Below are 26,459 nucleotides of genomic sequence, written 5' to 3'. Positions count from 1 at the left end.
CGCTACAAAACCATCATTGAAGCATCAAAGTCATCGTGAGGGCGGGTGCAGTGTTCACGAACAGAAACTAAAAGTCCAAAAGTCGATCCACCACTTCGATACTCTATGGTCCCTTACAAACTCGGCACGCCAATCACATCAACCTAAATTAAGTGGTACGCAAGATGCCGAGTCACATTACCGATCTTGCTTTTGTCACTCATGTCCCAATCACCACCCCTCTGAAGCCCACAAACATCAACAGCGATACTATTCTTGTCTCCACGAACCTCACTTCACACAGGCAAAGGCTCCCAGTCGCCAATACCCACACTGCTAAATCTGTACAAGATGTATATTTATCCACTCTAGGATTCCGTCCGGATGGATCAAGCTCGACAGGAACAAATTGGAACAAAAACAAAATTCCTTGAGGGAATAAGGTGCGGGTCTGTGGGTCCACGGTTCGAGCTCCAGAATAATGAAGGCATGAAGATTGGCTGAAAATGGGTCGAGCCGAGGGGAATGTCACATGAATCCAAATGCCAGATCCATTTATAAATGCACGTATCCAGCCTTCAACTCTCGAAGGGACCACGTCAGGGTGTAAAGCCAGCACAACACAGCGGAGTGTGCAGCTCAACTGCAACGATGTGCGTTCGTGGCCGTTTTTCCTTGCTCATCTCTGCAATTCGGGGTTCCCCGAACAGGTAAATAATATTTCCTCTCTCTCACTTTCAGTCTCCTACATCGCAATTTCTACTTTCACCGCAGCATCGCCAACTGTACACCTTGTGAGTTAACAACTGGTTGCGGAAACTCACATCCACTGCAACAAACAGGATTAGGGATTCAGGATTTCGCGGACCCAGTTGAACTGAATGAAGTGATGAAAGCTTTTCCTCCGAGCATTCCACTACCTCTTCTTACATTTCTCTTTTGTATTCTTTTCTACCCTATCACCACCATTGTTTCACTTTTTGTGTTGCTTCTTCTGGACCTTGTTCTGGATGGTTTCGTAAATATTTAGTAACTTAATTGAAACCACTCTTCTTGTTAGGTTTATGTACTGGCTGGTGAGAAAAGTTCCCATTTTTGTAATGTACTTATGATGACCAAACCATGTTTTACATGAGAAACATAAAACAGATCATGTTCAAAGTTTCAAGCAAGAGGACTTCCAAAATATTTGCATGGATTTCTATGTTAATCTCCTCTTATGCACTACTACACAATAGAATTTTTTTCGGCATTTAACTCAATGATTAAAACAATCTCTTTCAAAGTCATTGAAAGAATGAATTCCAACCTAATTAAGAAGAAAATGCCTAAGGCTGTCAAAGACATGGTTAATAAGAAAACCCTATGTCTAAATGAGATAAATGTATAATTCTTTAAAACTTTACAAAATATCATTGGAGCTAACTTCTTAGATATGATTAAAAAGGCACTAAGCTATAGGATTCTTCTATCTATAATTATTAAAAGAAAATTTGTCTTGTTACACAAAGGAAGTAAAAAAAATATTTCTTAGAGACATATTACTCTACTAAACACTTCATACAAAATTTATGCTAAAAATACTGAAAAATGACTACAAGTAATTATTAAAATAATTTTAGCCTAAATTAAATAATTTTTCTTCTACTTTAGTATATTTTAGATAACGTCCTTGTTGTTTATAAAATTAGAAATTAAGTCAAGTTATCTAAACAACCATTGCTAATGCCTGAGCTAACTTTTTTGTGAAGCTTATTACTATATATTATAGGATGTCTTACTTAATACTATACAAAAATTAGGATTCTAAAAAAACTTCATTGATAAGATAAACAATTTATTTGATAAAATAAAATAAAAATATGTATAAATAAAAATCTTATCAAAAGCTTCCATTTTCAAAGAGAAATAAAATAAGGTTTTTTATTTTTACTATATATATATATATATATATATATATATATTCATCATTGATATAGAAGTATTTAACTAAGCCTATAATTTCTTTTTCCAATTTCTAAGAATAATAAAATTCTTTTCATCAAAGAGTGGGGATCAAAAAATCCAAGTTATTACAAAAATGGCTCAATTCTAATAATTTAGAGCAATTAAAAATCAATATCAAACCTACTTGGAATTTATTAAGGCTCATCTGAGTCTCTAAACTAAAAATTATTTGGTTTGTCTTTAGAATATTGGTATTTCAAAAAATGTCTCAAATTCAATCAAATATATTAATTTGGATGGACATGGACAATCAACTAAGAAGTTAGAAAATTATTTAGAATTCTTTTTGGCTTTTCAATTCAAAAGATAAATGCAGATCAATTTCTCATTAAGAAGTTACAAAAAAAATTGGACTGTAGTATTCAACAATGTTTAACATTGAAGATAGAATTATTGTTAGTAATGAAATGAGAGACAAAAGCTTTTTCAAGCAAAGATAGCTTATAGAATATACATAGTAAAATCATAATTGAAAGAAGCCTAAGGTTGATTGATTCAAAAGAAGCCATGACAATACTACTTTATAAATAGTTCATGAAAGCTATTTACCTAAAAAAACAAATATTTAATTTTAGTATCAAATATAGACTTATCAAAGAAACTCCTATAGTCTTTCCAAAATAGTGGCCTAATTTAGAATGAATATTAATTTAAACTACAAATGCAATTTTAAATTGAACAAAGATAGAAAATACATGGTCTAAAAAAATTCTTTTTTATGTTAATCTAAAAATTCTTAGATTTTTCTATAGGATGTGGAATAAATTTCTATAATAAGATCTAAAACTTTCAATAATAGAGCATGTTATTCAACTCTAAATAACACCTTTTTGTCCTTAAAACAACAACAACAACAACAACATATCAAAGCCATGTTTAAATATAAATAATAACTACTTTTTAATCTAAATGAAGCTTGAGAAGACTTTGATCTTGAACCTAAAGGTTATTAATTTTAGCACTACATCATATCATATCACTCCAAAATAAATTGTAATGACTTAAAATGAATATTTATTTTTTTACAAATTGGAACTAAATAGAATTGTTTCAAAAAAAAAAAAAAAAAAAAAAAAAAAAAAATCTTATTCCTATTGTAGTATTTTTAATTTGAGGCACCTCTTAAAATATTATTGACTGCAAATAATTTTAGATATTTAAGACTTTTTGTATTGTCAAATTATCAATTTGGAATCTAATTAGAATTACTAGAATTTAACTATAACATATCTAAATAATTGGTCCAAAATAATGTAAATATAAGTGAAAGCAATAATAAGGCTATTATAAACTTTATAGAGTTTGTTGTAGTTGTCAAAGTTATTTAATAGGACTTAGGAGTAGACAGACTTAAACTATTTTGTGGATAAGTAGATACTTTTTTCTTTGATATCTTAGTCTACTATTAGAAACTTAGATTTAGTTTAGATTAATTTAACTAAATTTGGTAGAAGTCGAAATCATAACATCTTTAGAACCTTGTCCAATCTAAAATTGAATGAAAACTTCTAACTTAACTGAAAAGTCATGCACTTTAAGTTCCAAGCAAGAAAGAAAGTCATATTAATATGATTGGTGAGACTCAAAAGAGTTGTACTAAATACATGGAAGACACAACTTAACCATGCCACAAGTCCATATTACATCTTTTGTACCCCCAAAATAAATCAAATAATCTTCTACAATTTTGAGTAGTGCATTCAAGTATACAAAGTGTGGGACTAAGCTAATTTATTTTTTTTCCACTAAATAGGCTACAACCCACTCACATGGAGACTATAAAAGGCATATACATAAAAATTGGCTGTCTTTGCCATTAACCTCTCTTTTTACTTTAAAAGATATCGAGTTATTTAGACACTCTTTTTGTGGCATCTATGTATAGATTATCTGGATTTAAAAAGAAAATTGGTAAATGAGTCACAAATATGAAATAATAATAATAATAATATAAGACAATTTGCATGGGAACATTTAAAAAAATTTGAGGTTATTTTTAATATTTTTGAAGGAAGTAGTAGCTATTGTATTACAAATATAAATGTTGTTTTACTTATTAGTTGACTTCAGTTTTTTGGTGTGAATATTCAGAGTGTTGCCATAGTTATTTAAGTTTTTGATAGTGGGATATATAAAATGTACATTGGTGCCTTTGAAATTGAGTTGATTTTACAAACAGAACAAAATATATTGATGGTACAGTATATAGGTATTATTAGTATATGGTTGTGTATATAGTTATTTCTCGCTCTCTGATTATTTTTTCATATTCACATGTAAAAGAACAAAAAATAAAATAAAGAAAATAGAAGAGTAACAATTTGAACTACTTATGAAAGTAAAACAAATCAGTTCCTCAAGTTCAATTCTAAGAAAGAAATCTGGCTTTGACAGCAACATTTATACAAAATTGCATTTTTTTTACCATTTGAGTAATTATATTCCTAGTTCCAACGGTTGAATGTTAAGATTTGAAATTTTGAAATTTGCTAACAAATCATTGCGTATCATTGTGTTGCTTTTTCTAAGGTATGATTTAGCTTCACTTTTGGAATGTCAGGATTTGAAATTTGCTAACAGTCATACATGAAATGTGTCTCGAAAAATCTTTTTGAAGAGCAATATTCAAGATGCTCTGAAGTTTCAAAAAACCTGTACAATGAAGGTGCGAAATACATTACCAATGCAGGAGTTATGACTTTTTTTTAAACAATACATGTTGGAAAAGCTTTATTACAATAGCCCAACTGGTACTAGGCAAGTCATCTGCACCATCGGATACAGTGTGGTCATTGCAGTCCAGGCAAACTGAGACAGATGTTCTTTTTCCTTCACCTCTCATCCAAAATTGTGACCATACTCCAAGGCGTTGCCAATCTGCCATCCAGAGTGTGTAACAGATGGAAACTGTTAAATTTACTTAACTACAGTTAGAAACTCAAAAAATCACATTGTAAAGAACCCTTAATGCATTAAACTTTCACACTGCGTACATACTAACATGCCAAACTTACGATATAGGTATCAATCTATTGTTTCCTCTAAAATAACCTTTTCCTAAACCAGAAGTAAGGACCCAGGCCATACGGCTTTTGATGCAACCAGTGCTTAACTCAAAACAGAGGTGCCTAACTCAAGATCCCATGCACTGACATGTGTAAATGGAAGCATGGAACATGTATACACAACTCGTGTACAGGGGAGAGACTAAAAGAAGTGCTGCTTTCCCTTCCCTAATACATCATGAAGTGGTACCCGGGTTTAACCCGAAACCCATTTTCACATACGCTATAAACTGAAAGGATCCGCAAACCAAATAAGTCAGCACACGTTCCACTCTTTCGACTTGCATGCTCAATAGAGATTCCCATTGATTCGTGTCTTATTACATTGACAAGCCTCACGAAATAACCAGGCAAAATTTTCTAGTAAGCTATGACAAATGCGTGAAGTACATTAACACCCACAACGTCCCTTCAAAGCCCAAGGACTCATAACCTGCATCATCTAATTTATTACAACTGAAATAACCGTGAGTCACATTAAAATCGAACACTTTGCCAATTAATCAGAAGCAAACAATGTACAGTAGAACTGAAACTGAAAAACTCCTGGTCGGGCATAATGACACAATTCTATGTCCAACAGTAATTTGAGAGTATTATAAAGTTCCTGACTACTAACAGCTCTGTCTGATTCAATAGATTTGGGAACCTCGCAAATTATGACCACATCCGTGCTTCAGAAGATTCAGCCTACAAATTTTGTACTGCAATTTAGATAGGCTTGATCTTAAAATGTAGACCAATAAGCGAGAAGACGAAGCACTTCAAATCCTGAAAAATACCGTTACAATAAGAAGTGTTAGAATCTCTAACCACAACTATCAGCCTAGAATTCAATGCAAGAAACTTGTATAGTAGATCTTATGGAGCGAATATCTAGAAACGGATCCTCAAGATTTAACGTTGACACAATGTAGACTTCCTGCTAAAATATCTCCGTGCCAGTTAGCAAACGTTCCGAAACAACCTACCTGGACAAGATAGTAAAAGATTCGAAGTCCCTCAGGATCCTTGCTACTCTGTACATCAAGTAGAGAACCGATTTTTGACGTAGTGAATGATATATGCTCGTTCCCCATCACAATCTCCAGCTCTTGTCGTCCAATTCTATCAGGTTCTGGCCAGTTGTTGTCATCTTCTTTCAATATCTAAGGATTCGACAGTGTAGCCGACGGAGTTAGGTAAGTGCGTTATCACCAACCAAAACAGTTTCGGGAACCATGATATATTCTTCGTCATAGACCCGCGAGCCTTGGGTCAACAAAAATAAAAAGCAAGATCAAGGTTCACGTATCCAAATAATCAGAAAACAAGCAAGAGCGTAAATCCACGAATTTATATTTTCGACGGACTATTACACGCCTACAGCAACTCACTTTCTTTCACCCATGTCCGAGATTGGATGTACAGATGCTAACTATCAAATGATGTGAAGATATAGGAGCATAGCGTCGTCAATTACAAAGCACTCCATTGACATAAAACCCCCGACGCTTGAATAAAGAATAGGAAGTGGAAGGGCAGGTTTCCAGCACGCAGCACCATCAGACAGCTCCAAATACCCATAAGTCAATGACTTAACCCGATATTTATAACAACGGTTAGTGGCCCCAATCCTCCATCGAATCAGCAGAATAGAGAAGCACACGAGCACGAACCTCGCTGTCAGTGATAATGCGACGGCACTCCTTCAGCGCGGCCTGAGTGAGAAAAACCTCCTTCCGGATCATGGTGTCGTTCTTGTAGTTGGAATTGTTAGCGTAGCGGAGCTTGCCATCGGGACGAAACTCGAATTCCAAAAACTCGTGGCCAAACTTGCCCTTATGCCCGACATAGTAACGGACGTAGAATTCGCCCAACTCCTCGGCAGGAGTCGCCGCCATCGCTAACCTCTCCAATACAAACAAACTTCCAAAGCAGTGCAAAAACGCAAACCCTAATGGCTTCCGCAGCAAAGGCCAAACAAGGGCAGCCCGTGTACGCGTGTGGGATTGTAATGTACGGTATTGTATGAAATAGTATAGTATAGTGTTTTGGTATATGGTGGTGTATTGTACTGTACTGTATTGAATTGACGTTACGATGTAACAGGGTGTGAGTTTTGTAGATAATACTTTTTGAAAGTATTTAAAACATGGATCAATAAATTTATGCCAGTGAGTTACTGTGTCCTTTAATTTTTACTACGAAAAGCGTTTTACAGTATTATATATGTGTGTAGATTATATGAATGATTTCTGAAGCTTGATCTCAATTGCAATAAGACAAATTGCATTTTTAGATGTAATTTTTGTTTTGACACAAGCTATGACAGTGAATGTTATGTTGCAACTATGTTAATAAGTAATATTTTACTATTATTAGGTTTTAAGATGTATTCGTAGTTATATTACTTTTATACGTAAAAAATACTTTAAAATTAGTGAATTCTTTGTAGGTGGAAAAATTGTGGATATGAAAAACACACACTTCATTTTAACTCTGTTTACTTTTCTATAAAAAAAAATATAAAAATGAATAAAATTAAACAATATTGAAATTGACTGTGAAAGGATGTAATGTTGAGTTTACTGTTTGGGTTGTCTAAAAGAGTTAAAAAAAACAAAAAAACAAAAAAAACAAAACAAAAAACAAAAAAATAAAAACTTTGAGTGTACCCTTGTTTCCTTATAATGTATTCACACCTTCAAAATACTATCCTATCATTACATTTTTTAAACACAAAATCTATATTTAGAAAGTTACTTTGGCCATTTTTTTTTTTTTTTTTTTTTTTTAAAATACTAGCTTGGTATAAATCATCAACAAACAAGAATAATTTGAAATCACAAAAATTATTATTATGTTTTTATTTTTTGTTTTGTTTTGTTTTGTTTTTTGTTTTTTTTTTTTTGTTTTTTTTTTGAATTTTCATGTTCATTTAAATATAAATACTTGTCTGTGTAAAGTTTATCTTCTTTCAAAATTACAAATAAGTTATGAAATACTTCTGAAAATATTTTAAATTACAAAAACATTCTTGTGGATTTATTATAGCTGATAGATATTTATAAAAATTAAGAGAATGAATAGCATCTTATAATTATTATTTAATCACCTTCAGCTTGATCATTTTTATTTAATCATTATTTTAGTATCAAAACAGAAACATGATATTGTTTTCACAAAAGACATCTACTCAATTTTTTGAATCTTTTTATTACTACTATTTTTCTTAGTTCTAGTTTCAAATATGTAATATATTAATACAACTTCACAAAAAGAAAATGTTTTACTTTGCCATAAAAACATTTATTGCTATTTTTATAATGGTTTTTTGATTAAAGAATTAACATTTGAATTTAGAACATATTTTTGTAGAATTCATGTTACTCAATTCACAAGGTTTTTATTTTTATTAGAAAATACAATATAATCGTATTCAAATCATGGAAGGATAGTCTGTAAGTATTATTGCTAATGTAGGAATTTTACTCAAAGATCACACTTGTGTTTGAGTTACTTCTAATTTCATCAAACACAATGCATCATTGTTTTTATAAGCATGTATATCTATAAAAAAAAATCTTAAAAATATACAAATTTGGTATCAAATTGCATACGTATATCTGTCAATTTATAAGTTCTTAAATGTAGCAAGTATTTAAAATTAAACTATATGTATATTGTAAATAACTAATATTTGATCCTTACATATTAGAATTATCTTATAATTAATTGAATTGTTTGTTGTAGAATGAAAAATTGAATGTAACTCAAAATTTTAAATTTTTTTTATCATAGTTTTTATAAAGTACTTATGCTTTATACCTTTATAAATAATACTAATGAATTATTGTTTGTTATTTTGATTACAAAATTGCAATGTAAATATACTTGTTAAAAACTATGCAATACAAAGATAATTTTTAGTATTTTAATTATTTTGGAACATCATATACATTTCAAAATTATATATGTTCTTATGATAATAGCCATTTAAATAAGAAAAAAAAATCAAATTAATCACTACTACTTTCAATGTTATGTTTCATGCAATGAGTTTATTTAAATTTACTCATGCTCCTTGGATTCTCATGATTAATTCAATTTATTCTCCGCCTCCTATCTCTTGTCTTAACTCCTCCATTCATGCTCCCTATTTCTAATTCTCTATTTTCTAGCCCTCATCTCCCATCTCAACCTTTCCATCATGATTCCATATCCCCAATTTCCTATTTCATGTTTCCAATTCCTTATTGTTAGTTCCCAATTTCATGTTCCATATTTCCAATTTTCCATTCAATGTTTCCAATTCCACATTCCATATTCTCAATTCCTTGTTTTTAATCCATGTCTCTTGTATCAACCTCTCTTCTAGCCTCTATTGTCATTGATTCTAGTACTTGTTCCATGTTCCTATTTGTTATCATTGTAGATGGCAACAATAACCTTGAACAAGATTTTTTTTTTAAATAAAATTATTTTCTAATTGAAACATTGTTGATGTTGCATTGTAATCTTCTAATTGCAATTAAAATATAATACATCTTATTTTAATTTAAACAATGCTAGATTACTTGATTGTATTTTGTGTGCTCATGGAATCTAAAATTTTCTAGTTAAAAATGTACAAGTTTTTTAATATAGAAATTATGTGCAAAATCTATGGCTAAAGGCTTTGGAGTTGAGGGTTGGTTTTCTAAGTAAGAAACATAAATTACTTTGAAAGTTATATATCATTTTTCTATAAAATGAGAATATGAATGGAGATGGGAGGGAGAGGAGGGGATTGGAATGGGGGACATGTGATGAGAATGGAGAATTGGAAATAGAAAACAAAGATGGGGGGTTGGAGATTGAGGACGGTGACTAAGAATGGCAACTTGGGACAATGACTTCGATGGAGACGAGAGATAGATTGATTAAATCATGAAATTCAAGGAGGTGTTGCTTTAATAACATGGACGTGTTGCTTTAGCAACTTCTATTTATTTATTACTTTTCACAACTTATTGATATGAAATTATGTTAGCTCAATTATGTTTATCAAATATATTACATGTGATTTTTTTTTTCTAGACTCAAATTTACTCTAATTCATGAAGTTTAAAATTAAAACTAGAAATAAAAAAATAACATAAGATTGATATATTATTTTTGGTCTTTACTTTTTTATTTTTCTAATAATATGCTATTGATGCATCTATTAAATTAGAAACATACTAAATTTTATTTGTAGTAATATAGTTTATTGATACAAAAATAAATACAACAGTAAAACTCCAAGTAACATTTTCAATTTTATATACATATATTCTATTGTATTACGTGTTCTAACATCTATGTGGTGGAGATGATGGCAATATTTACAAAATGCATTCTAATGAAACATTTGTAGATGCTTTTCTTCATTAAATATACTTAATTTCCCAAAAAGAAGTCTTAAATGATGTCCTCAAAATTGAATGTTAAAGAAAGATTTGACACCAAACCGATTCATATTTTTTCCATAATATCATGGTTATTAACATTTGTTTCCCAACTTTCTTTCATTAAAAACATTTCATGAAGTTTTATTTTCTCAAACAATATAAACTTATACCACCACAATAGAATCAACTCTTAACAATGCCCCCAGGTTTCAAGAACAGCACTAATTGATGGTCAAAATTCATTTGCAGCTCATATTTTATTTGGACAAAATTACATTCCACTAACATACTCTTTGTGATTTATTCAAATTTCTACACAAATACTTTTTCTCTTTCAAAGTCACAGATTCACAATCCATACATTCTGCCAAAGACCTCAAGAAGTTGCCCTCTTGCATAATCCAACATGATACAACAGTTAAAACCATCCATGCAGTTGTCAATACAACTACATAACCTTTGAATTGGAACCTCATTTGGGTTAATCCACTTGTTGCTAAATATACAAAGAAGATACGACGAGCATGGATGGGTGGATGGATGTCTCATCCAGGATTCCATGATCAACCTGTCATCCACTGGAAGCAATGAATTCCAGTTGCCTTGGCACATACAAAGCTCAAAGGCATTATCTCCATTTTGCTTTGCATGGGCACTAGAACTTGTCGCATGGTTCGCTAGCGATGGATGTTCACGGACAAGCTTACTCGAGACAGGCTGGTAAGATTATGTCAAGTGTCGGAGTGATCAGCAAGCGATGCCGCTCGTTCTCGAAAGACGGAAACGGCTTTCACCTCTTTGATAGATAGATGTCCAGATACCCTCCCCGCAAGGATGAAACTCCTCCACGGAGTTGAAGATTTAAGGCTTACAATTCCGATTCATGGTAATGTGGAGATGATGGAAGTATTTACAAAGCATCTGCTTACCGCAACCTCTGAAGCGATTGTATCGGCGAACCTAAACATGGGATCGAGTGCGGTGAGGAGGATCGAGTGCGGGGTAGAGAGACGGTGAGGAAACGCAGCAACAGAGACGAGGAGGAGGAGGAGGAGAAGGAGAGGAATCTGTCATCTTTGCTGTCTGGCTAACATGCAAAATTCGGCGACGGAGGCTGCCGGTGGAAGCATTTCTGCTCTGTCATTGTAGAGGCCGGTCTTAAGCATGGCCAGCATTCCTGGACCATTCATGGAGGGAGTACAATCCGCTGAATACGGCTCCCGCATAGGTTGTGGGTCCACGGGAGTAGCGGAGGAATCCATTGCCGACATGTAATGGTGACACCACTCACTGCTTTTCCTCTCAAACAAAACCTCCTTCAATCGAATTCGCATTCCTCTGTAAAAACGATCGAGATTTGCCTGCCATGACAAAAACGATAGGCATTTAGTTTCGGACAGGAATGCACAAAGGTTTGGAGGAGTTGCAGGGAAAGATCTGATAACAGATGCGTGGAACAATGGATGAGTGGACAGACCAGATTGGCGTCAGATGCAGCTTCCATGCGGTGCTCCCACTCCTGAAGAGCTTTCTCTTTCCGCAAAGCACCGCCGCTCCCCTGTCCCTGATCGGAGCTTTGATCGTAATCGCTGTTCCTATCCGAGTGGAAAAGGTTTCCGGGTTGTTGATAGAAATATTCCGCCTCCCCGTAAATGGCTGCGTGGAGGCTTTCAGCGTAACGTCGTACCTCGGCCAGCTCCTTCTGGATGGATTTAATTTCATCTAACACGGCCGAATTCTCTGATGGTTGACCTCCGGTCTTCCTCGTGTCGACCATGACTGCATGGGCAATTGGATAAAACTAGCATAAGAATATTGTGGGGACAAGAAAATCGGATGCACGATTGACATAGACAGGGTAGGAGAACTGACCTGTTACTTTGGGAGAAGACTTGATGGAATCTGCTCTGTCTCTGGACCCAGTCCAACTTGAAGCTCGGCTTGACCTTCGACAATCGAAGTCTATGGGGAACAATGTATCCGACTGAGAAGGTACTTTAGCTCCACCAGACCATGACGCTGAGGCCGCCGGCGGCCATATCACTGGACATGGGAACCAGCTGTCGGAGGTGTGTCCTGACCCCAGAACTCCACTCTGACCTCGCCCCCACGCCCAGATATCTCTACCGCCGTTAGAAATAGTGACAGTGTGTGCCGCCCCGCAGGTGATGCCTTTGGACCCCATGACAGGATGACAACTTGCGGAGCTATCGCCGAATACGCGCACAGGAGAGAATGCATCGCCAGTTTTTGTACCAGGGGGGCCAATTCCGGGGCAAAGACCTAATCCTCCCTCCATTCCCCACACCCAAACGTCGTCTGTTTCGGTTACCACGGATGTATGGAAGAGTCCACATGCAACCGTCCGGAGACGCTCGTTCGGAAGACCTTCGACAGGAGCAGGGAAATATTGATTAGACGACGTACCTTGACCTAATTGTCCGCTCTCTCCCTGTCCAAACGTCCAACAAACGGACAGTCGACCCTCTAAGCAAAAGCTCTCTTTAGACCTCGTGCTGGTACATTGTGTGAAATTGCGACTGGAAGACATGCGCGATGAGCCCCAAGCGGTCGACCTTAGAGAGGAGCTCGTCTCACTATCTTGCCTCATGCGCACATTAGGAGAGTTTCGGATAGATTCCAACTCCTCGGCCATCGGTTGATGGGTTCTAAAGAAACTATGTCTGGGGGTGGAGATATCTTGACTGACATCCCAACCCTGCTTGTTTCGCCTACACCTTGGGGAATTTGGTTCCAGTATGAGGTTGGCAGGATGATCCTCTTTCACGGCAAGAATCGCAGTGTGAAATGCGCCGCAAGCAAGATCCACAATAGAACCGATAACGGATGCGGAGAGAGCTTTCACCACCTGAGGGTACTCCCTGTCTCTGAAATCGCCGAGACCTAGCTGACCAAATTGGTTGTTTCCCCAGGCATAGCAGTCGAGGTCGCTATCGTCCCTTCCTTCCACAAGAGCGACAATGTGTTCATTCCCCACAGCGACTCGATAAACCCTGAGCCCCAAAAGTCCTCTTACTTTTTCAGGCCTCTCCACTCTTATGACAGAGAAGCTCCCGTTGCCGCTGCTGCGACTACCAGAACAATCCGAAGGGTTTGGAACGGCACCCCAAAGCCAGAGAGCGCCATCCAAGTCTATGGCACAAGATATCATGCCACCAGCTTCCACCGCAATGATCTGCACCAATTTCTACTGCAACCTTAGATTTCATTAACAGGTTACGTTGCAGCAATGCATCGCACAAATTGGAACATTCAGAGGTTACCTTCGGCCGTTTGCGCTCCTGGTCGGTAGTTCCTCTCTTGAGCCGCATAGCTGCGCCTCGGCGACCGTCTTCGGCGGTGGTTCTGCAAGTGAAGGTAACTGACGACGGATGCGATGCGTCCTTTTCACGACCAAGTTGACCATCCATGCTTAGTTAAGGAACATGCAATTCGAGCACATAAGATAACATTCAAACATGCGCAGTTCGTGAATGAAGAGCAACAAGAAAGAGGAAGCATAATGTAAAATCTTGAGTTGGATACAGGCATTGTAACCCCACGACCACACTACGCCATCTGCTGTCAATGCGAGGTTGTGGTTCGCCCCTGCAGCAACTTGCACGACTTTTGGTGGCCGATTAACTCTGTCTCTGTCACGTACATGAAGAGAATGGAAGTTGCCCTCTCTTCCAGACGAATGCGAGCTCCGGGAACCGTCTCCATCGTCGAGATTCGTCCCAACGGATACGTAAGTGGGAACAAAACCATCCTGGACACCACCAATGCCCGATCGCCCGAACAGGTTTCGCCCCCATGTGTATACACCACCCACAGCTTCACAAAAACACCAATCAATCGCCATCTCTTAACTGTAAGAACATTGCACGGTCAGGAAAAATGCGAATCTCAATCTCTCTGAGTCAACGCTGGAATCTCGGTAGGACTTACTTCCACCTAGAGAAGAAAGACTGATGAACATTCGCTCCTTAATGGGGGTGTACATTTAAAGACGGACAAACCTATCTCGTAGAAAACTCTGCTCGTAGTAGTAACAGGGCTGAATTTCTACCCAAGTCAACGAAGCCCGAGAGCTGAGGACTTTGGGTATTACACCTCAACAGTAAGCTCCGATGTTGGAAAACACGGAATAAGGCTCACTACTGCAGCTCTTGATAGTTAAGCGTCGCGCAGTCCACTTGCATTTTCCTCATCAAAATGCGCAGTGCCGCACTTGAGTCACGACCTTGAAGCTTTGCAAAGGTTAAGAGAGCTCGAGAACACCGGAAGTTTTACCTTATTTTTTTGGAGTCAGGTTCCCGTGAACACTTCCTAACATTGCATCTAGCTGAGCGCCACGCCCCCCAAATCACAAGATAGTCCCATTCATCACACTCGACCGAGAATTGTCCAAGCTGCACAAGTGCATGCGAGGAGAGTTGTTCCAAAACAAGTGCTGCGAAAGTTACCTGTGAGAGCAAGTGTGTGAACTTCTCCGGCGGCGACTTGCACTACGGTGTTCCGGGCATCCTCAGATGCTTCTCTTCTCGCCATACTTCTTCTGCCGAGCCTTCCCCGTTCGTCGCCTTCGACACCTTCCTAACTTCTCGCGGACAAATAAACTGTCCCCGTCGTTCGGTTATTGCTTTTGAGAGCAACCTGTCACGCTCATACTCCCAGGTGTGCAAGCGATGCATTACGTCCATGGGGAGCGAACCATCACACCAATCTCTCCTCCTCGAAGCTGTCCCATCGCCTCCCTCATCCTCACCATTCATGCGGCGTATTCCTCTCCCTCTCCGCTCCTGCTCTCTCGCTCTCCACTAGAATCACCTCCAACTCCACTGGTCATCTCACCTGCATGTTTAGCGATGTTTGTCATCTGGTGTCCCATTGCGTCCACGCTGATGATTCAGCCAGGCTCATCTAGTTTAGCAGATGTCACGTAGTTCAGCTCTCCAAGTGCCTGAACACTTGCTCTCTCTCTCTCTCTCTCTCTCTCTCACGAACACACCGCTACAACAACGACATTATGATACTCCAGCTTGAGATTGAGTACATCAATCCTCCCGCCATTAGCGGGTTCCTGCACTGGATGTTGTCCGTGGTGGCAGATATGGCCGTCATGTGTGGCGAAGAGAATAAATTGGAGCAACAAGTGGCAACTCTTAATTGCAACGAAGTTAAAACAGCGAAGAGAATGACATGGCTACTCCTAATTGCGAGAAGCTGCAACCAGGATGAAAGGGGAACAACACCAGATCTTAACTGGTTTTTGCCGAAACTTCTTCCCGTTTCTGTGGTAGGTGCCTTTTTATTGCAGATGGATGTGTTTAATGCGATGCAGCTAGTTTCTGTGGAGTGCTTCATAGACCATTGTTTGAATGGCGGTCACCTTTCCAGCAGTTCCATTCTACTGGAGAAGAAGCTCATCTCCCGGATGGACTGACTTCACTGGTGGTTGGAGGAACACAATTAAGAGACAAGATGGAGATCCAGGCAGCCTTGGATAAGACGCTTCAAGCCGATGATAGCAGTGCGGCAGTCCATGCCCCACACCATGCAAGAAAAAGTTGACTTTAATGAGTCGTTCAGTCAGTCGAGCACACACAGAGATGAAGAATGATCAAGTCAGGCCCACTGAAGCGTCCGGCCGAACTTTGCGACGCTTGAGTCCATATTAGGACCTGGAGGGCGTGGCCGCCATTGTGATTCTGATCCTTCACGGGCTGTTCACGTGCAGTCACGAGGCGTCATCCGCCCCAGCGTCCTGCAGCGCCAGTGAAAAGCTCGCAATGTGCAGTTGGGGGGTAGAGGCTACCCCACCATCTACACTGTCCCCTACCCCCTGCCCGCTTGCTTCCATTCTCGCAGCAACTTGGGCAACAAAAAAGCATCAAGCCGCCCACACACGCGCTGTGAGATCGACGCACGAAGGGTGCGATCTTTCCCCTCCGCCCCATTCGGCGTCAGTCAGAGCCCCGCCCTTGTCGGGGCTTCTCCTTCCGTGGCCCCGTCGTCTCCCGCGCTTTTTTCTGACCTGTCGCTTTTATGGTCGACGTGGCAACCCTCTCAAACTTTTCTTTTTTAAAGTGGCTGACACCTGGGTTCGCTCTGGAGTGCTCGAAAGTGGATCGAATCCCAGTGGAACCCTCGGTGTATTTGGACCGCTTACGTCCAATCTCGAAATTTTTGTTGATTGGGGCACACTTGCAATCAGATTTCAAGAGAGCATTCAAAAAGAGAAACCTTGACAAAATTTGCAAATTGATTCTCTGCCGTTCACTGATTATCCGTTTGTTTACAACCTATCCAACTTGCCACAACATTTGTTGTGTATATATATATATATATATATATATCTCTCTCTCTCTCTCTCTCTCTCTCTCTCTATATATATATATATATATAAATATATATATACACACTAACACACTTTCAAATTTTTATATTGCACCGTTGCATTTGTAATAAAACACGAATTGTTTACTTTTGTACATGATAACAAAATTAAAATTTTGAGATAATCTTTGTACAAGATATTATTGTAAATATTATTACTATGTATTTATAGTATAATAAATTATATATTAGGAAACATATATTGGTTACCAAAACTTCATATTTATATGTGTAATAAAATGAATTGTTTCAATATATATTTTTTATATGCAATATGAGAAATTTTGAAAAAACTAATTATTATGGTCTCAATATTAGTTATAGATTCTTATGAAAAATTGTTAACATTACATTCCTAATTGATATTGCTACACTTTAATTAATACCTGCAACAATTGGAGGGAGGGGAAAAGAGGGACAGCAAATCTTTGTACAGTGGTCTTCAGTTGAGCAACTACCTCCAAGATCAACATCTGTTTGTGCTCCCTTTTATATAGCTACTCCTTGTCTGCATCACCCACAATTTTGTCATGTACTATGGCCCAGCTTTTATTCATCATTGTTATTTTTATATATGTTGTGATCCTTTTGTCAAGAAGGTTTCCACCGTCTTGCTAAAATGCATCATTCACAATGTGTTGATAAGAAGCATACTAGTGAAGCTAATTGTTTGGAGTAAAGAAAAATTTGCTACCCTCCCCCCATACATGGTTGTTACAAGTATTAATTAATGATGTAGTGTTAATTTTTTTATTTTATTTCATGTTCTCAAAATGTATAAAATAAGTTAAAATTTTATTATTAAAAATAGAAATAAATAATTTGATTAGTTGTTAATAATCTCATGCAAAAAATGCTAAAAGATAAATAATAAGTAACATTTATATTAGATTACATCACAACAATAAAATGATTATTGGCAAAGTATTAGTAATCTTGCAAGTTTCAAATAAGAAAAATATAATAAAGAGAATGTTAAATAGATCCATGTTTTTACTAAATTGACCTATCCATGATAAAGAATATTAGTAATCATAATGAATGTAGTTAGTTTTTATTACTTTTGGATCAAACAATAGAGAAATGAATCTAGATGTCATATTTTTTTATTTTTTTATTTTTTTCATAATGATTAAGATGGATGGATCAATTTAATAAAAGAGTGGATTTATTTAATATTTTTCTATAAAAAATAATAAAATAAATAAAAATATTCTAGAAGTTTGTGTCATTAAAATATTTTTAATTTTAGGATTTTATTTTTCTTTCAATGCTATATTTTAAGATAGTAGATTCAAATAGTCAAATAACATTATTAAAAAGTTGAGTACATGATACTTTATTTAAGTAATATGTTGATTAATGATATATTAATTTTTTCTATTGTCAAAATTCTATTAATATTATTACCATGACAATATGCTTAACCTTCTAACTTTAAGATAGTAAAAAGATTTCTTATTTTATAGTCCACCTTTTCATAAACTTATTTGTAAATTATATTTTATAAAAGCCAAAATTTATATTTATTATAAAATATATCTATATATATAGTATAATATTTTATAAATAAGGTATCTATTATTGAATATTTAATAATGTTTAAGTTAAAATAAAATTTATTTTTTGAGCATAATATTTTTTTTAAATAGATATTTAAATTTTTCATAATAAGAAAATTTTACTATGAATATATATATATATATATATATATATAATTTAGTTGATAGCATACTCAAAATTTATTTTTTAATACTTTTTTATTCAACTTTAATTTGCAACTAAAATATGTTAAGATAAATCTATATATATATATATATATATATATATATTTTAGGATTTAAAATGATAAATTAAAAAAATAGAAATATAATTGAATCTTAATTAGATATAGTATTATTTAATATTTTTTATCAGTAATAAATGATATTGATAAATACATATTTTTATTTGATTATATTTGTTAATATATAATATTAGCGATAATCAATGTTTATTTCTATATTTTAAATATTTTTCATGTATTAATCAAATTTAATAAGAATTTTTTGTTTTTTAAATAACAAAATTAATATATCAATATATAAGACACTCTAAACTTCTATGTCTTATCCAAAATTTTAATATTTAAAAAATACATATATGTTTTTTATATAAATTTTAAAGAATTAATTTTTATTAAGTATTTGAAAGTTTTTATGTAGATAATATTTTCAAAATTAACATTAAAATTTATATTTACATAAGTATATATTGGTAATTTTAAATTTTAGACTATTAAGGGGATTTTTTTTTAAATCAAAAAATGTCTAACTTTTGATAGTGCATATTTTTACAAGACCAATTAATCATTTGGTTTTAAAAGAAAAAATATCATATTTTATCTTTTATCTTAAATTAAAACTTTATCTTTTTAAATACATCACTTAAATTTTTATAACAATTTGTATTATTATATTTCAATAGAGAATAAAATGTCTTGTTTTGATGATTTGGTTTACTACCACAAATTAAATATATATATCAAAATTGATGATCAAAAATATTTTGGTAAAAATTAATAATAAAAATAATAATTTTTATTTTTAAATTAGAAATTGTTTTAAAATATATAAAGATAATGCTAATTATATTTTAATCTACCACATATCTTATATTTTATTAAAAATCTATTAATTATGTTTTATAATTTAAGCCACTAAAAATTGTAAAAAAGTAATTTAAGTGATTTTTTATAATTAATATGTCTAATTAAAAGAAATTTATGTCATCTTTGTAACAATAAAAGAATAATTATTTTGTATAGAATCTTAAAATATTATTTTTTAAGGACATGATTTAGAAAATTAAAAGCCTCAACAAATTCTTGTGTCACTTAAAAATAATAGATATTCATTCAAAAATATTAGTGTATTAAAACTAGAATGGCTATTGCTAAAAAAAAAAGATTAGAGACTCTTGAAACAAGATTAAAAAGTCAAAAGGCATTGTTAAGAATATAGAAGACTTTACTCTTGATTCCATACATATTATTTAATTAGGAGCTATATAACAATATTCTATAGAATCTTTGATATGTGTCCTTGTGAGACTTTTATCTAACTTATAAGATAAGTTTCATATATATGTACCATATAATCAACTTGTATTATAAGTAATCAATATGTGTAATACTTGGCTAACTTGTTGGCTAAGTTTTCAACCTATCAATCAACTACAAACATATATAAAACCAAATTTGTGTCAAATCCACAAAATATTATAAAATATATATATATATATATATATATATATATATATACACCTTCTATATAACACTTCTTATTTAAGTAATTATGTGTATTCATGATATTATCTCCATTTTTAGAAATAAGTTCTTTAAAGAACAATACACATATCTTGATTCTTTATTTTAGTTTTGATGTAAAGTATCAACATTTTTTATTGCATTTACAAGATTCTTTAGTGGATCCCATGTGCATTCACTTATATCACATCCTTGCCAACATACAAACTATTCTAACATATTTTGGAGCTGTGTTAAATCCAAACTTTCTTTGACATTAAATTCTTAACTATTATCTATTTTTATAAGAGAAAGTGGCATTTGTCTTCTTCTTCATATATCTATTGTCTAGTATGGCTTAAGAAAAGATATATGAAACATGAAATAAATCTTTATAGACTTTAATAGGAGTAATTAATAAGCAACTGGATTTATCCATTTATAAATTAAAAATAGATAAATACAACTTATTACAAAGGCGAATAATTTTGATATAACAATAAAGTAAGCATACATTCTTACTTGCATAGAATTAAGATTGTTCTTTGTAATATGCATTTGCTTTGATGTTTTGTTATTGTTGATCTTCTTTTTATTGTACCTTCATTGTTGCATGTAGTTCTAATAAATAATTTGTTAAATCTTCTTCTATAAGATTATCTATTTTTGAAAAGTCAAATATATCAAGTCATAAATAATAACCATAATTAAATAAAAAAAAGATATTTAATAAGTAGAGGTATTCAATATATCATTATAAACAAACTTTTCTAATGAGAATAGAGTTGTCCAATCATCTTAATAATAGTTAATGGTATACTTCAAATATTGCTCTAAAACTTGATTTAATTACTTTGCTTGTCCATTAGTTTGAGAATGTAAAACAAAAGATAGTTTTTTATCCATATTTAACATCTTAAAAAAAAATCTCTCAAATCTTGATACATATTGAGTCCTTTTAGGTAATCTATGATAGCAATAAATATTATCAATGAAAAGATTATATATTTCTTTATCTGTAATAGTTTTTATACATGATACAAAATAATCTATTTTTATAAAATAATAACCTATAAAAAATATAAAATCATAAAAATTTAAAGTTAAAAGATCCATGATAAAAAAAATTAAGAAATAAAAGTCCATGGTTGTTTTGGTATTTATAATGGCTAAAGAAGTTAATAAGATTGATGTTAAAGAGTTTTTGATCTTGAATAAATGTTTTACAATTATACAAAATTTGTAATTGTCTTTAATATTTAAAGCTAATAAAAATATTTTAAGATTAATTCTTAGATCAAATTAATCCAAATTACTATATAGCTAAGAAGTTGTGATGAATTTGAAGAGCATGTTATTATGCTTCACCTTTTGAAACATATAAGTGTCTCTTAAAAATAGAGTAAATTAATCTCAAACTTAAACTTTTAAGTATTATGAGATTTAAATTAATTAGTTTTAATATCATGAAAAATAAATATTTGATTAAAATTATTCAAAAAATATTAAATCAACAATAAATTATTGATTTTATTGTTCAAAGATAAAATTTCCATGACTTTAAAATAATCCTTTGTTGATGATCAAAAGTTTCTTTTTTTTTAATGTAAGATAAGAATATCTAAAAAAGCCATCTTATAAACCTTATTATTTTTTTAGTCAATAAGTAATCTCTAATTCAAATCTTGACAAAGACATGCTCTAAAGAGCTTGTTGGTAATTTAAAATATATGTTGAGATAAATACTTGATATTTTTGTGATCCATGTATATAGTGATTGGATTAGAAGTACTTTCTAAATAATGGCACTGTTCTTAAAATGAATCAATAACTACAAAAAGTTCTTTGTTATGGATCTTGTAGTTGATCTTAGTTGCTAAACATTTTTTTGAACAAAAAGCTATTGGATGAAGTTTTTCATTTGCTCTTATTTATGATTATACTACACCCAAAACAAAGTCTTATGCATTGAAAAAGTTGATATAATATAAGATTAGTATAGAAGTAAAAATTATTTTAAAAGATATAAATGATGCTTTAGCTTTTATATTCCATTTAAGTTTATCTTTGTAAATCAAATGTGTAAGTGGAGCTAAACTTTGAAAAAAAATTCTTAATAAAGATTCTATAATAACTAGTAAATCTTTAAAAGAATTGAATATTTTATTATTATTTTTCGAACCTTTTAATTTATTATAGTTTGAATTTGCTTAGGATCCATTAAAAGACTATCATTTGAAATGATGTATATTAAAAAATCAACATGAATTGTATAAAATATACACTACTTCAACTTGGCATAAAATCATAGATTTCTAAATTTTTGTAATACATGAAAAATATGAAGTTCATATTATTTTGTATTTTTAAAATAAATTAAGATGTTGTTTAAATGATAAATAATAAAATAATCTAAAAAAATTCAAAAAAATATTATTTATAAGATGTTAAAAAATAGTTGATGAATTGATCATTCTAAAAGGCATGACATTATATTCAAAATATTGATACTTGGTTTAAAATGAAATCTTTAATTTATCTCTTTTTTTTATGCATACCAAGTTGTATGCTCAATATAAATCTATTTTTGTATAGATCTTTGTTTGATTCAATTGATTAATAAGTTTTAATATTAAATGTAGAAGATACCTATTATAATAGGGTATAAATAAGATATTTGTGTAAGAATAGATAGTTCGAATCATGGAAGTTTTTAAAATTAGAGTTAGATTAGTAAACTACATAGGATCCACCGTGGAACATTTTAGAAAGAGTTTAAGGTGGTTATTTAGGTGGAACCTACCATATAACCTTCTAAAAAAATTAGGACGATTTTTCAGATGTAGCCTACCATGGAACCTTCTAGAAGGAGTTTAAGGCGGTTATTTAAGTGAGATCCACTATCTAGGAACATTCTAGAAAATCCAAGGTGATAGAACAAAGTATAAATAGGACTGGCCATGGCCTTTTGGGCATCTAAACAAGTATGCCTTCAAACCCTTTCTCTTAGTAAAGTTTGGTTTTGCATCTTCCTGTTTAGTTTTGTTTTGTTCTATTTTTCGTTGCTCAATTTTGTCTTTCGTGAGCCATTTTGATTAGTTCTGTTCTGATCCAGTTTGTTCTACCCTGTAATGAGGTTTTATATTGCGGTGGATTAAAAGATTCTTAGATACTTGAGATAGACCAATTCTGTTTCACCTATTATTAATGAAGTTCTTATTAAGTCCTTAATAATTCATATATAACTTCGCTGATTTGTCTTTTTTTCTTCAAAATTAAGATATAAACTCTTATTGGAGATTTAGAATGGTGAATGAAATTCATAGCTAAGTTGTTGTCAATATATTTCTTAATACTATTAATTTATTTTATAAATAGCTATATATTGGTGTAAATGGTGGTTGAGTTTCTTCTTATATATCATTTATATTCACAAGAAAATAATTTAAAAATAATATTTATATATTTAAAATTATATTGAAAAAATATAACCTTTAAATTAAAAATATATAAATATGTAAAAATATAATATAAATATATAAAAATATAAATCTATTTAAAATTTTGATTTTTTTAACCACAATAAATATAAAATAATTAAATTAGAGAAAGATCTAATTATATTAAATATTATTAAACTATTATGTCTAATAGTTGTTACATCTAAAAGAATAGTTTCATGAGAAACAACTTTAAAAGATAACAACTAACTATCTTTGACTTCTACATGCATAAGCTTAGTTTTTTTTATTAAAGATATTTCTTCTTTTTTAACAAAGTCTTTGCAAATAAAACAAGTTAAGGCTTTTAAATCTAATAAGTCAAAAACTTTGTGGTTTTTGGTCTAAAACAAAAATCTATTGTAAAGTAAGGTAGAAGATCTAAAAGAGAATATTTGTTCATATTTATTCTTTCTATTTGCCTATTTTGTATTATTTTTTTATATAAGATAGTGTCAAGGACAAAAACTCAATGAAAAAAAAATTCAGACAAGTGAGCCTTCACTCAAAGAAAGGTTAAAAAATATAAATAAATAAGTATGTATATTGAAAGAAAAACTGGAATGGCTATTGCCAAAGATTAGAAAACATGAAGACTCTTGAAATTAGACTAGAAACATGAAAGGAGTTGACAAGAGTGAAGAAGGCTTCACTCTTGTCTCTATATATACTATCTAACTAAGGGCTACATGGCGACGTTCTATAGGACCTCCAATATGTATTGACTTTGTAGGATACATGCCTTGACTTACAAGGCAAGTTTTTCTACGTGTGGGCCAAGCTTCTATAGCAAATACTATAGAATTAACTTACTTTTATCTACTTTTACTTATTTCTACCTATTTATATATGTAATTACTGGCTTATATGAGTATGTCCATGACATTATCCCCCCTTCTAGGGACGAGTTCCACGAGTGGCGGTCATCATATGTTGAAGAAATCTGTGATGCAACAAATTGTATTTGCCACATACTTTGATCTTTGTTTTCTTCAGAGATGATTGATAGGGCCTCTCAACCACCAATAGTGTCCCATATCAAGGCGGAAAGACGACCTAGTTATTTGATCATTGTTGACGCCTTCATAACTTCCTTCAAATAGAACATTTGGAACACCATCAGGAGTTGTTCCTACCTCTAGTAAAATCACCGAACATCAGGAGTCCCATCCCAAGTCGTGATATCAAACGCTTTGTAGCTTTCTATCAATTCGATGAAGAACATGTCGTTTTTGAAGATCTTCATCTCGATTGCATCGTCTTGAAGGTTGTGACAATCATAATATCTCATCCGGTAGGTCAATAAATGAAGGTTCTTGAGTCAAATTCGCTGGTTGTTGGTTCTCCATCTCCTCAGCGTCACAACTACAAAGAAGCTACAAACAAGGATTGAAAATAGAATGTTATCTTGCCTAGATGTTGTTTCTTTTGTAAAAAAAGTTTTCATCTTCATTTTGATGGATTTCATCTATAAAAAGCCTCCACAGCCTTCATTGCATTTGCAAGATTCTTTACTGGCTCCCATGTGCATTCACTAATATCATATCTGCACCAATGGACAAGTTATTCTAATTTATTTTGGCTTCGCCTTGAATCTAAGACTTCTTCTACTTCAAACTCTTAATTATTGTCGTCTTCTATAGAAGAAGGTGGAGCTTGTCGTCTTCTTGGTATGTCCACTATCTTGTATGGTTCAAAAAGAGACTCGTGGAATACTGAATGGATTTTCATTGATTCCGGTAGATGTAAACGATATGCAACTGGATTGATTTGTGCAGAAATAGAAAATGGTCCAAACCTTCGATAGTCCAACTTGTCACAAGGACGAGTCGTCTTAATATTGCGACAAAGTAGCCATACCTTATCATCTAAGAGGAATGGTGGTTGTTCCTTTCAATAGACATCCGCATTGACCTTTTGTTGTTCTTGAGCTTCTTTTAATTGCGCCTTCATCGTTGCATGTAGCTCTGATAAATGAATTGCCAAATCTTTCACAGCAGGATTATCAACTTTTGAAAAGTCAAAAGTATCAAGTCGTGGATGATAACCATAATTAGCAAAGAAAGGTATTTGTTTTGTAGAAGAATGTACCGTGTTATTGTAAGCAAACTCTGCCAATGGGAAAAGAGTTGTCCAATCATCTTGTTGATAATTAATGGTACATCTTAAATATTGCTCCAAAACTTGATTAATACAATCCATTTGTCCATCAGTTTGAGGATGGAATGCCGAAGATATTTTTATATCCACTTTAAGAATCTTGAAAAGAGTCCGCCAAAATCTTGATACAAATTGAGTTCCCCTATCTGATATAATATCCTTGGGTAATCCATGATAGTGATAGATATTGTCAAGAAAGAGCTTAGCTGTTTCTTCACCTGTGATAGATTTTGTACATGGTACAAAATGTGCCATCTTGGTAAAACGATCTACTATCACGAATATAGAATCATAAGAACATGAGATTGGAAGATCTATGATGAAGTCCATAGAAACAGAAGACCATGGTTGTTGTAGAATGGGTAATGGCTGAAGAAGTCCAAAAGGTCGATGACGAGGAGTTTTTGATCTTCAGCAAACATCACATGATTGTACAAAATCTTTAACTGCCTTCCACATTTGAGACCACCAAAAATCCCTAGATATCAGCTCCATAGTCTTATTATATCCAAAATGTCCTGTTGCTGGAAAGTCGTGACGAGCTTGAAGAACACGTAAACATGCTTCTCTTTTTGGAACATATAGGTGTCCTTCGAAATAGAGTAGGTTGTTCTTGAATTCAAATTTAGAGGGGTCATGAGATTTA

At 33.0% G+C, this 26,459-nt stretch overlaps 2 protein-coding genes across 4 annotated transcripts; both read right to left on the bottom strand.

The window, feature by feature from the left end:
- Positions 1-5,523: 5,523 nt before the first annotated feature.
- Positions 5,524-6,976, bottom strand: LOC112294128 (protein mago nashi homolog). Its single transcript, XM_024544323.3, has 3 exons — positions 6,710-6,976; positions 6,023-6,199; positions 5,524-5,822 (listed from the first exon to the last, which is right to left on the bottom strand). The coding sequence occupies exons 1-3, from the start codon at positions 6,932-6,934 to the stop codon at positions 5,763-5,765; spliced, it is 462 nt and encodes a 153-aa protein (XP_024400091.1). The 5' UTR covers positions 6,935-6,976; the 3' UTR covers positions 5,524-5,762.
- Positions 6,977-10,883: 3,907 nt separating this feature from the next.
- Positions 10,884-15,992, bottom strand: LOC112279215 (uncharacterized). 3 transcript variants are annotated; one of them, XM_090247482.1, is made up of 7 exons: positions 15,735-15,992; positions 14,935-15,322; positions 14,012-14,302; positions 13,750-13,892; positions 12,338-13,661; positions 11,943-12,244; positions 10,884-11,826 (listed from the first exon to the last, which is right to left on the bottom strand). In XM_090247482.1, exons 2-7 carry the CDS (start codon positions 15,017-15,019, stop codon positions 11,536-11,538), a joined length of 2,436 nt encoding a protein of 811 aa, XP_090103608.1. In that variant the 5' UTR covers positions 15,020-15,322; positions 15,735-15,992; the 3' UTR covers positions 10,884-11,535. The 3 variants fall into 3 exon arrangements, with proteins under 3 accessions (XP_090103608.1, XP_090103609.1, XP_024369207.1); XM_090247483.1 differs by having other exon boundaries at positions 14,012-14,337; positions 14,935-15,992; XM_024513439.3 differs by lacking the exons at positions 14,935-15,322; positions 15,735-15,992 and having other exon boundaries at positions 13,750-13,869; positions 14,012-14,149.
- Positions 15,993-26,459: the final 10,467 nt, after the last annotated feature.

The sequence above is a fragment of the Physcomitrium patens genome, chromosome 2, assembly GCF_059467195.1.
Source record: "Physcomitrium patens ecotype Gransden chromosome 2, ASM5946719v1, whole genome shotgun sequence".
NCBI classification, from domain to species: Eukaryota; Viridiplantae; Streptophyta; class Bryopsida; order Funariales; family Funariaceae; genus Physcomitrium; species Physcomitrium patens.
The sequence above is the reverse complement of the archived record's forward strand: the minus strand, read 5'-3'. Positions and strand labels throughout refer to the sequence as shown.